The sequence below is a fragment of the Neomonachus schauinslandi genome, chromosome 6 (assembly GCF_002201575.2).
Source record: "Neomonachus schauinslandi chromosome 6, ASM220157v2, whole genome shotgun sequence".
Classification (NCBI taxonomy): domain Eukaryota; kingdom Metazoa; phylum Chordata; class Mammalia; order Carnivora; family Phocidae; genus Neomonachus; species Neomonachus schauinslandi.
In genome coordinates, this window is record NC_058408.1 from 32,741,520 (window position 1) to 32,751,822 (window position 10,303).

A 10,303-nucleotide genomic window follows, 5' to 3' on the forward strand; every position below is an offset into this window, starting at 1 on the left:
GATATATTTCTGAGAGGGGGAAAAGAGGTTTCCCATAAGGTTAAACAAAATAATGCACATAGAGCATTTCACTAGCCCCTGGCACAAAAAGGTGCCCAACAGCTGTATGAGGCATCGGGCCGATGGATTGTGCCGGGACCAAGGACGCCTGCAGCACCTCATGGGGCTGGCTGCTGTCAGGGTGGGGCTGCCAGGAGAATACTTTCCTGAGTTTGCCTGCAAGGTACAGTTGGTGACATGCCACAGTGACCTAACTTGGATTTTTCTGTATGGACACAGAATTGCAAGAAATTCTCATTTGCATGGAGATGGGGAGTTTATTCTTCCTAGAAGCTGCATGTCAAGACCCAGAAGAAAGAGGCATTTCTTAATAATGATTAATCAGCTATATCTCAAAGAAGCAAGAAAAGAAAACGATTAAGGAAATGAGATACTAAGGAAACAAGGAGAAAAATAATCTCCCAAAGGCGGACCCACCCAGTAAACCTTGGCAACATTTCCTCTTATTCACCTGCATAAAAGTGACCAGCCTTTTCTGAGTGGCAAAGAGCTGACAGAGAAGACACAGGAGCGGCCTGGAAGCACCTGGTGAGAGGTGAGGCTCACGTGGGCCTTCGCTGGAGGCTTTTGGGCACACCATCTTAGCCCTTGTCCCTCACTGCTATAGAGAGGTGACCTGTCAACATTGTGTATGGCCTGGGTATTTTGTAGGATGGGGAAGGGTACTCCATATAGAGGATGAACCTCCTAGTACCTTGTTCTCAATAAGAAAAGATGGAGAATGGGGAAGAAGGAGGGCAGGAGGGAAGGGAAGAGGAAGGAATATAATATCTACTATAACCTTTTTGTTCTAGGAGCTGTGCTGGGCATTTGATACCTTTTCTTTTTTAAAATAAGGCTTTGCAGTATTAAATAGCCCTTTAAATGTAAGGAGCACTGCTGGTTTAGTGGGACCGGTTCAGGAAGGTGCTCCTGTCTGTCTGGTGGGAGGGGAGCTGCTGGGAAATCCAGTTGAGCCCCGGAGGGAATGCTACTGTCCATGGGATGGTGTGGTGGTAAGGACAGCTGGCTCGAGGGCCAACCCACCTGTCTTCCAGGGCTGGCTCTGCCACTTGCTGGCTGCCTACCTTGGGCAGATGTCTTCACCTCTCTGTGTCAGTTTCCTCTTGGGTAGAATGGGGACAGAAACAACTCACCTCACAGGGTGGTTGTGAGCATTCAATAAGAATTGTGGGAAATGCTCAGCACAATACCCCCCACATGTGGCATGTATGATAAACATTAGCTACTACTGTTTCTGAATTGGCCAAGATGTCTGGGCTCACCTAACCAAACTAAGGGAGGCATCTTTCTCCTCTGCACAATGTCTGAGGCTCCCGGCATGGGGCGATCAGAGGTGTCCCACTGCTTCTGAAAGTCGTCTTGTCAGAGGAAAAACTGTGCTCTTTTCCCAGTCACTTGACTTTCTAGAAGTGTCTTAGTTGCCTTGAGGGAGGCTAGAGCTGTGGGGGACTCTACAGTCTTCCCTGCCAATGGAGAAAGATGAATCAAGCCCTTTGGCATGATGCCTGCCACATGGTGAAGGATCATTCTACAACTGTGTGCTCATGGGGAATGATACTGAGTTACTAAGACATGAGGCAAAATGGTTTTCGAAACAGGATTTGCTATTTCTTGGCTTTCTGGAGAAGAGCTTGGGGATTCCAAGGAAGACGGGGGAATGGTGATGGGGAGTGGGGCCCGCTGAGGCTCACACTCTCACACACATGTGCTTTATAAGCTCTGGCACTGGGACTACAGTGAGGAGTGGGTGGGGGGCTCCGCAGGCCTGAAGCTTCCTATCTTGTGCACTGCCATGGGCCACACCCACCCCAGCACACACACACACACACACACACACACACACACTGGGCGGGCACCATGGAGGATGCCGGGCAGAGGGCTGGTCTCATCACACGTGCTGTCCTAAGACTTCTCTTTAAGGCTAAGCCCTGGACTAGTGCTGGGGAAAGTCAGGGGAAAAGACTTTTCTCCATGTGTCCACATGACACCATAGAGTGGTTACATGGGAGAGGCATGGAGGACAGAGGCAGGGAGGGCAATGGGATTAGAAGAGTCTGGCCCTGCCTAGGACTAACGAGTTGCAAACTTGTCCCTCACAGCCCCTGGTTCAGTGGGTGACAGAGGGGAAGCCGCCAACTTGCCCCCCTCTCTCGCTTCATTGTGGCTAATGAGCTGTTTGGAGGTGTCTTGTGCCTCCCTTTCTCATCTTCTCCAGAAGGTGACATCTTCAGAGTTGGCTTCAAACAAATGATTTTAAGCAGATACACATTGGGGGTTTATAATAAAAGGGTGTCGCCTATTTCGGGAGCAAACATTAAAAAAATGTGCTTTTAGGGTTTTTCAGATCTGTTGCCTAATTCCTAGGGCGTATTACCAACCCTGTTTTTCCTATTTAATTTATTAAAAACAATGCTTTTCATCACTGTTGACAAGAGGAGCCCTGTTGAGTCATAATGGAGTGATATCCACACAAATAGACTCCCTGGGACTTGAGAGAGCACTGTATTGTGCTTTCTGTGGTGAAGGTGGGGGCACCGGGGGAGGGAGAGGGCTCATTCAATTGATTCAAGAAAACCAGAGGAGGAGACACATGACCATGAACTCCACAAGGCTGAGGTACTGAGTCTTGTTTTCTTGGCTGCTGCCTGGTCTGCCTTGAGGTCCAGAGGCGAGCTTGGTCAGGGGTCCCTGTTGCTTTCCCCTCTCAGCTGGGCAGCTGACTTTCATCCCTTCCTGCAGGACATGAAGGCACAGCGTGTTTCCCTTTGGCTCATGGCTGCTATGTTCTTCCTGTGCTCAATGCGTGCCCGAGGTCTGAGGAGGTGTCTGATTTCCATGGACATACACCATATAGAAGAGGCTTTCCAAGAAATCAAAAAAACCATCGTGAGTATGGGTTCAGGGTGAAAGTGTGGGCAAGGGAGTGTGTCTCACCTTCCATCTTACCTTGAAGAGCAAGTTCCTTTTCATTATCCTTTGTGTCTCAGAGGGACATGGAGTACTCACGGCTTATGTCTGTCCTTACGTTTCCCTCCATAGCAAGCTAAGGACACCTTCCAAAATGTCACCATTCTGTCCACATCGGAGACGCTGCATAGCATTAAGGTATTGGCTTGTATTGGCTCTTTCTGTATTGTTATTTTTATGGTGAAGTGGCCCTGGGCTGAGAAAGAAATCCCTACCCTATCTTATTCTCCTTCCCAATTTCTAGTGTACTCTTGAAATATTCCCAGTTTCTCATTTGCCAGCTGATGTGTTAGGGCACACTTGTGTCTCAGGGACTTGGAAACCCCTAGGAGGGATCAAAGAAGCACCACTTACCTAGAGAGGAATTGAGGGTGCCACACGCTCAAATGCGGCAGGTTGTCTGTGGCTCAGGGCAATTCTGGAAGGTTTCATGGGGGAGCAGAGAAAATTAGCAGTGACTTAAAAGTTGAGTTGGCTATGAGTCAGTGGATGAAGGAGGAAGGAGTCTGGAGATCAGGGAGAATGTGTGTGAGATCAATGAATGTGTGTCAGGGGACAGTGAGGCAACCAGGCTTGTGGCATGAGGGTACGTGCAGCTGAGTGAGTTGAGCGGAAGAGGATGAGGTGGAGAAATACACAGGAGTCATCTTACAAAGAACCTTCAAAGCCAGGCTGAGCCTTGACTTTATAATACAGCAATAAGGCATCACTGTAGGTTCTTGAGCCAAAGACTGTATGACCACAGAATCTTTCAGAAAGACTGTCTGGTGATGTTCTTTACAATGGAAAATGTGAGGCAGGAAAGCCAGTAAAGAGATCCATCCAAACTCTCCAGGCGAGAGGTGTTGAGTATGTTACAAAACAGTTGGCTTACAAGATGAGAATTCACTTTACAGAAGGGGTCACTGAGAAGTTCCCTTAAAAATGAGCTCCTCCAGTCCTTGTAAGCATTCTAGAAAGATTCATTTTTTTTTCAGAGATTTATCTGCCAGAGTGCAAAGAATAGTTGCAATGAATTACTCTTTTTTTTTTTCTTCTGGCTTCTCTGAGTGAGATAATTCTTATAGGCAGTATTGGGCCTGATCCATTTGTAGTAAATAGATGTAGCCACTTACTAAATACTATCCCAGCCAACTGTATGAGAGACTCATAGGATAGTGCAGTTGGAAGGGAGTCAGAAGGCTACCTATTCCAAAGCCATCATTTTCAAATGAGCAAAGACATAGCTTGGGAGAGAAAATGACTAGTCAGTGGTTGAGCCAGTGGTTAAACCCCCAAGCCCCCTTTGTCTCCAGATTCTTTCTCCTCTCTAGGTCCAGAAACAGCTGATGTGGCATAAGAGTCAATGAAGATGCAGGTCTTTATCATATTTCTCCCTCCCTCCCTGTTAAAACAAAGGTATACCACTTTTTGCTCCTTTGGTTAAGGGAACCAGCAGGAGCGAAGAAGGGTTTTGCGTCACAAGTAGAGTTTGCCATCTAGGAAAAGCTGCTTGTGAGGCCAAGGAGGCTTTGCTGCTTTAATGCTAATGAAGATGTTGCACTGTCCCCCTAAACGCTTCACACCCCTCCCTCCTCACACTGGGCTATAAATCTCCTGCCAAGCAACTCACTGGGTCTCAGGGCAGGGTGTAAATTGCCAGAAGGAAACTCAGCCTGGACAACTGCTCTGAGCTGTGTCCTGGGAATTCAAGGCCCCCTGCCCCTTGGAGACAAAGACACTCTGCTAGCACCCAACATGTCCAGATGTTAGCATTTCTGCAGCTGTCAGTTTCCATTCTTGCAAATCTTAGCTCCATTCAAATGATCCCTGCAGTTTAAAAAGGACAGATTGGGGTGGTGGGGGGGGAGCAGAGCAGGGCGGCCAGGATAAATACAAGGTCATTACAATGGAAGGAATAGCGCCCAGCACACACCTGGTATGCAAGAGCTCCTGATATTTGTATACATGTATTTATATGCAGGTTGATGGGTGGGAGAGGGTATGGAAGGGCGGACCGCAGCACAACATAAGGAAGTACTTTTCCAGAAAGCTGCTCAGACATGGATATTTTCAAAAGGGAGACACCGAATTCCGGGAAGGGTTTAAGCTGAAGTTAGTGATGACATGTTGGGATGCTGTAGAGAGAATTCTAGTCTGTGACTGGGCTCCATCGCTTGCTGTTATATTTCCTGGCCATAAAAAAAGAGGAATCGCAATCTCTCGTCATAAGTAGCTTTGATGTGGTGAGAGGACATGGATACTCTGAGAACAACATGAATTTTAAAAAATTGACTTGTAGCTATTTTGTTCCTTGATGCCCCTAACAAATAGGCTTCTTTGGTCTCTGAGATGGTAAGAGAAGAGGGTCCCTGGGGCTCTCCCTAACTGTGTCTGTAGCCCTTAGACGTATGCTGCATGACCAAGAACCTCCTGGCATTTTACGTGGACAAGGTATTCAAGGACCATCGGGAGCTGAACCCCCAAATCTTGAGAAAAATCAGCAGCATTGCCAATTCTTTCCTCTACATGCAAAAGGCTCTGCAACAATGTGTGAGTGGTCACATCAGGACTCTCTGTTTCCCGACGGCCCCAGGGAGGGCCCAGGACACGCTGATCTCACTCGGCTTTCTGTAGTGGTTCCTAGACTCAAGGGAAATCCCCTGCCCTGTCATCCATGGGGAGAACTGTCCAGAACCTCCTCCTCAGGGCTTCTTCCCGGCTGATACCTCAGCAGACCCCATTTCCTCATGGATCATCCTCCTGGGGTGACCTTATATCAAAGTATTCCTTCAGCGATCTCAGTGCTGGCAGGTGACAGAGGCATGCCCAGGAGTCAAGGCTCATCATACGTATCTCTCTAGTTTCTTTGTTCGTGGCCCTTTGGGCTTTCCATACCCATTGACCTCTGGGTTGTTCCATCCTATAGTCTATCCCTAAGGGTTGCCTATAAATTCATTGTACTCTATTAAAAACAAAAACCAGAAACGGAACCAAACCCGAACAAACCCACAAAAACTTAGACCAGGAGAAACCCTGGGTTCTAGCCCCAACCCTGCCAATGACTACCCGTGTGACTTTGTGGCGAATTCTCTCTCCTTTCTGTTCCTCCGGTTCTAAAATTGTTAGAAGTCATGACCCCTGCCATACTTACATTAAGATTCATTTAATCAATCATTTAATTCACTAATCCAATAAATATTTAGTGCCTTCCCTGCGGGGTCCTGCATTCACCAAGTGGTGACGAGGCAGACTTGGCCCCTACTTTCCTGGCCATTCCAGTCGGGTGAGCTGCAAACCCAGAGAGAAAAACCTGGTCAAACACAGGGCAACTCTATCAACAGACTCTTCTCCCCCTCGCTGCTCCAACCCGAGTTGACCCACCTGACCCACCTTAGCTGAACCATAGCTCCACCCTTGGGGAGAAGGAGGAATATCCCTCCTTGGGCGGAAAAAGCAGGCCTGGTGGAAAGGTCCTCTGATGGGTGCTTCCTCCACTTGATCACAGCAGGAGCAGATGCAGTGTCACTGCAGGGACGAAGCCACCAATGCCACCAGAATCATCCACGACAACTATGATCAGGTAAGGGTAGGCAGGGGGAGACACGGAAGATGGAGATGGGACGTGGGACCCTCATGGAGCATGTGCCAACCCTTCTGCCTCCTCTCCACTTAGAGTCGCTCATTCCCTCAACAAGTGTTTATTGCTGGTCTTCCCAATTCTATGTGTCAGCAAGGAGTGTGTAGGTCTTAGCCCCTTGGCTAATTTTCTGGGCTCCCCTTCTCACGCCTCCACCATTTTCTCCTGCCCTCACATGTCAGAACCTAACCTGTGTTAGATTTGGAGGGAAAGCACACACCATTTCAGATGGGTGTGACACAGGGGGAGCCAAGATCCCCAGTGAACTGTAAGCTGTTGTGCACCAAACATGTTACCTGCTAGGTGTCACTGTGGTCGGTAAGTGCCACCAGCATTCTGTGGGGTGACCAAGAACAGTGTTTCTCACGGGTACGCACATGTAGAACGCACATCTCACATAGAGGTGGAGCAGAAGCAGTGCTTCTCACACGCATCCTTTGGAGACTTTGCCAAAATAAAATGCAGATTCTGGCTTAGTAGGTATGGAATGAGGCCCGAGATTCTGCATTTCAACCACACTCCCAACAGATGCCAATGCTTTGACAAGTCAGGAGGCAGGAGTCTGTTCACAGCTCTGCTGCGTTGTGGAGAGGCTCCATAGGATAATGTTATAACTGGCTAAGACTTGTATTGTTCTTGCCACGAACCAGCTATTATCCCAAGCACACTGCAAATATTAACACATGTTCCTCATAACGATGCTATGAGCCATTATCTGCATTTGATAAATTAGGAAACTGAGGGAAAAACAATTTGGGTCGCCTGTTAGAACAATAATTTTGGGGTATGTATGCTCTGCCAATAGAACTGATGGATAAAAGGGAAAGTTCATGATGACTGGAACATGGGGAGAGAATTGAAAACGATTGTGTAGTCTAGAAAGGCAGGTTCTTATGACGATGTGCCTGGTTTCAGCTGGAGGTCCGGTCTGCTGCCATTAAGTCTCTGGGAGAGCTTGACGTCTTTCTAGCCTGGATTGACAAGAATCATCAAGGAACTTCTGCGGCCTGATGACCAGGAAGCTCACACCCCAGGGAGCAACAGCCCCGGGTGGGCTGCCTGAGGGGAGGCAGATGGGGAAGGCCCCGTTTATATGCAGATGAGGGTGTTTCGAAGAGACCTCTCTCCACTTTGGAATTCTCTCCTCTGGGGCTGGGGTGTTGCAGGGAAAAATCTAGGTTTGAACAGATCTCCGCGTGGGGCTGCAAGGCCCACTGGCTGGACCCGGGCTGCCTGATCCCACCTAAAGCAGCCAAATAGTCTGCCGTCATATTTATAATAAACGGGTCTGTGGAAAGTTTCCTGAGGGCCATCATGGAGGGAACGGGTGGGCTCCCCCCCTAATTTATTGTGCACTTGTTTATCCCGTGTCTGTGATGCGAGCTGAGCGATGTCCTGTAGTGCATATTGTACAGACTGATTTTCCTGAATAAACTCAGTTCTCTGCCAGTTAGTGGAAGTGTCTCATTCAGCAAGGGCCAGTCAAGGAATCCTAAGTGGTGACCATTAGAAGTGAAAGGGGCCTTAAAGAATGCACATAGGTAGGGAAACCGAGGCTCGAGAGGGATAAGAATCACTGAGTCCCAAAGCAAGTCAGAGCAGAGCAGGGCTCCACACGGGGTCCCCAAAGCCCCCCCCCCCCCAGCACCCTGTCCTCCACCTAATGATCAAGAAGATGGACGCAGGGCTTCTGACCGCCGGCTTCTCGACATCACTCCTCTTCTCTCTATCTCTGTGACTTTCTCGGTCTTACTGCTCCCAACCTAGATACACCTCTGACCCTAAAGTCGTCCTCCATGGGCATATAGGTTGCGCTAGAGAGAGGGGGTTTCTGACAGAGGGTTGGTTGTCCTGGTACAGAGTGGAACAGGTGCAGCTCAAGGCATGGGCTGTGCTGGACAGAGAAGTAGCCCGGGCTACAGTGGAGAGAGGCCAAAATGGGCACCATCTTCTAGAAGGACTCTCCTACGTGGTTAGCAGCAATAATAGCTGACACTTACTGAGCACCTGCCACGTGCTGGGTGCTGAGACGAGCCTTTCTTGGCACCAGCCTGTGTCAACATCTGGGCTGTCAGCGGCTGCCTGAAGCATCCTTTCTTCACTGCTACCCGAGGAAGAGATCTCACAGAGCCCACTTTCATGGACAGGGCAGGATCTCCGAAGTCAGACACGCTGGCTCCCAGCTCGTGTGACTTGGCACAAACTACTTAATGTTTCTGTCTCAGTGTTCTCTTCTGTAAAGGGGAGACAGTGACCCCAATCTCAAAGTGTTGCTGTGAGAGAGCATCAGGCGTGGCGAAGCCCCCCCCGCCCCCGCCAGAGCCCAGCAGGGTGGGGGCTGCCCCGCTGGTAGGAAGATGCCAACCAGGAGCCAGGGTCTGGCTTCAGCTTCTCCTGGCATGAACTGCCTGTGGCATGTCACTGACTTTCTTTGGTCCTTAGTTGTCTGGAATGTGGATAATGACCCCTATACAATCTCCTGTGTGAGCTCATTTATTTTATTTTATTTTTTAAGATTTTATTCATTTGACAGAGAGAGAGAGAGCACAAGCAGGGGGAGTGGCAGGCAGAGGGAGAGGGAGAAGCAGGCTTCCTGCTGAGCAGGGAGCCCAATGCGGGGCTCCATATCAGAACCCCAGGATCATGACCTGAGCCGAAGGCAGACACCCAACCGGCTGAGCCACCCGTGTGTGTGCTCATTTAAAAGCCAGAGTCATCAAGACGGCCTAGAGAGCCCTGTGATCTGCCCACATGGCCTCCCCAGCTCCGTTTCCTTTAACCGTGCCCTGACTGCGCGTTGGGGCTCACTTCGACCCAGCCATCCCGGCCTATTATCTGTGTTCCTCAAACACCCCAGGCATGCTCTCATCTTAGGGCCTTTGCACATTGTGGGCACATATACAGGTAAACAGAGGTAGGGTTAAAAAAAAATCCAGTGTTATGTTCTGACAGGATTAATAGACTATTAAGAGTCCTCCTCACGATACTCCTGTAAGGTAAAGATGATTGACCAACCCAATTCTACAGATGAAGAGATCTAAAGCTTGGCGAGGTTCCACACATACCTAGGGTCATGCAGCTGGTTGTGGAACTGGGATTCAAACTCAGGGCGTCCTACTCCAAAACCGGGACCCTCAGTCACGATGGAAGGCTACCTTCACATTGTGCATGCATGGCAGGAGGCAGGGAAGGCGCTTTCCCAGAGTCATGAGCTGTACCTGCCTAGCTGAAGAAGTGGTACAGGAGGAGGAGGAGATGGGCAGGAGGGGGAGAAAGAACTAGGGAAGGAGAAGATCTCTCTCCCTCTCTTTCCTTCTGTATCTCTTGTCTGCGTGTTTCATTTGTCCCCTTCATTTGTGCACCTGTTCTTTCTTTCCTTCCAGACTTGAAGAATGTCTCCTGAACTGTTTTGTAGCCCACAGGGAGACTGAAACAGAGTTACGTTTCTGGTTTTGGCCTTGTTTTTTTTTGTTTGCCTGTTTGTTTTCTGCTTTCATAGAGCTGGTGCTTAATACATGCCTGCCGAGGAACCAAGTATAAAATTCTCCCCCCAAACCATCCCTTCTGAGTCCTCTACAAGCCCCTAGACACCCTTGCAAACCTAGGGCTGGCCTTCCACTGCTAAGGTGCCAAGGGAGGGACCTCACAGCAGGT

The 10,303-nt window shown here is 49.2% G+C and overlaps 1 protein-coding gene across 1 annotated transcript; it reads left to right on the plus strand.

Moving 5' to 3' along the window:
* The first annotated feature begins 2,805 nt into the window (after positions 1-2,805).
* On the plus strand, positions 2,806-7,660 carry IL19 (interleukin 19). Its single transcript, XM_021682508.1, has 5 exons — positions 2,806-2,949; positions 3,103-3,168; positions 5,410-5,562; positions 6,518-6,592; positions 7,565-7,660. Exons 1-5 carry the CDS (start codon positions 2,806-2,808, stop codon positions 7,658-7,660), a joined length of 534 nt encoding a protein of 177 aa, XP_021538183.1.
* The last annotated feature ends 2,643 nt before the right edge of the window (positions 7,661-10,303 follow it).

Bases quoted from the DNA above. Each gene is read 5' to 3' on its own strand.
- IL19 (XM_021682508.1), top strand. From the start codon at position 2,806: ATGAAGGCACAGCGTGTTTCCCTTTGGCTCATGGCTGCTATGTTCTTC. The intron at 5,563-6,517 runs GTGAGTGGTCAC...ACTTGATCACAG, and splicing joins AAAAGGCTCTGCAACAATGT to CAGGAGCAGATGCAGTGTCA. The intron at 6,593-7,564 runs GTAAGGGTAGGC...GCCTGGTTTCAG, and splicing joins TCCACGACAACTATGATCAG to CTGGAGGTCCGGTCTGCTGC.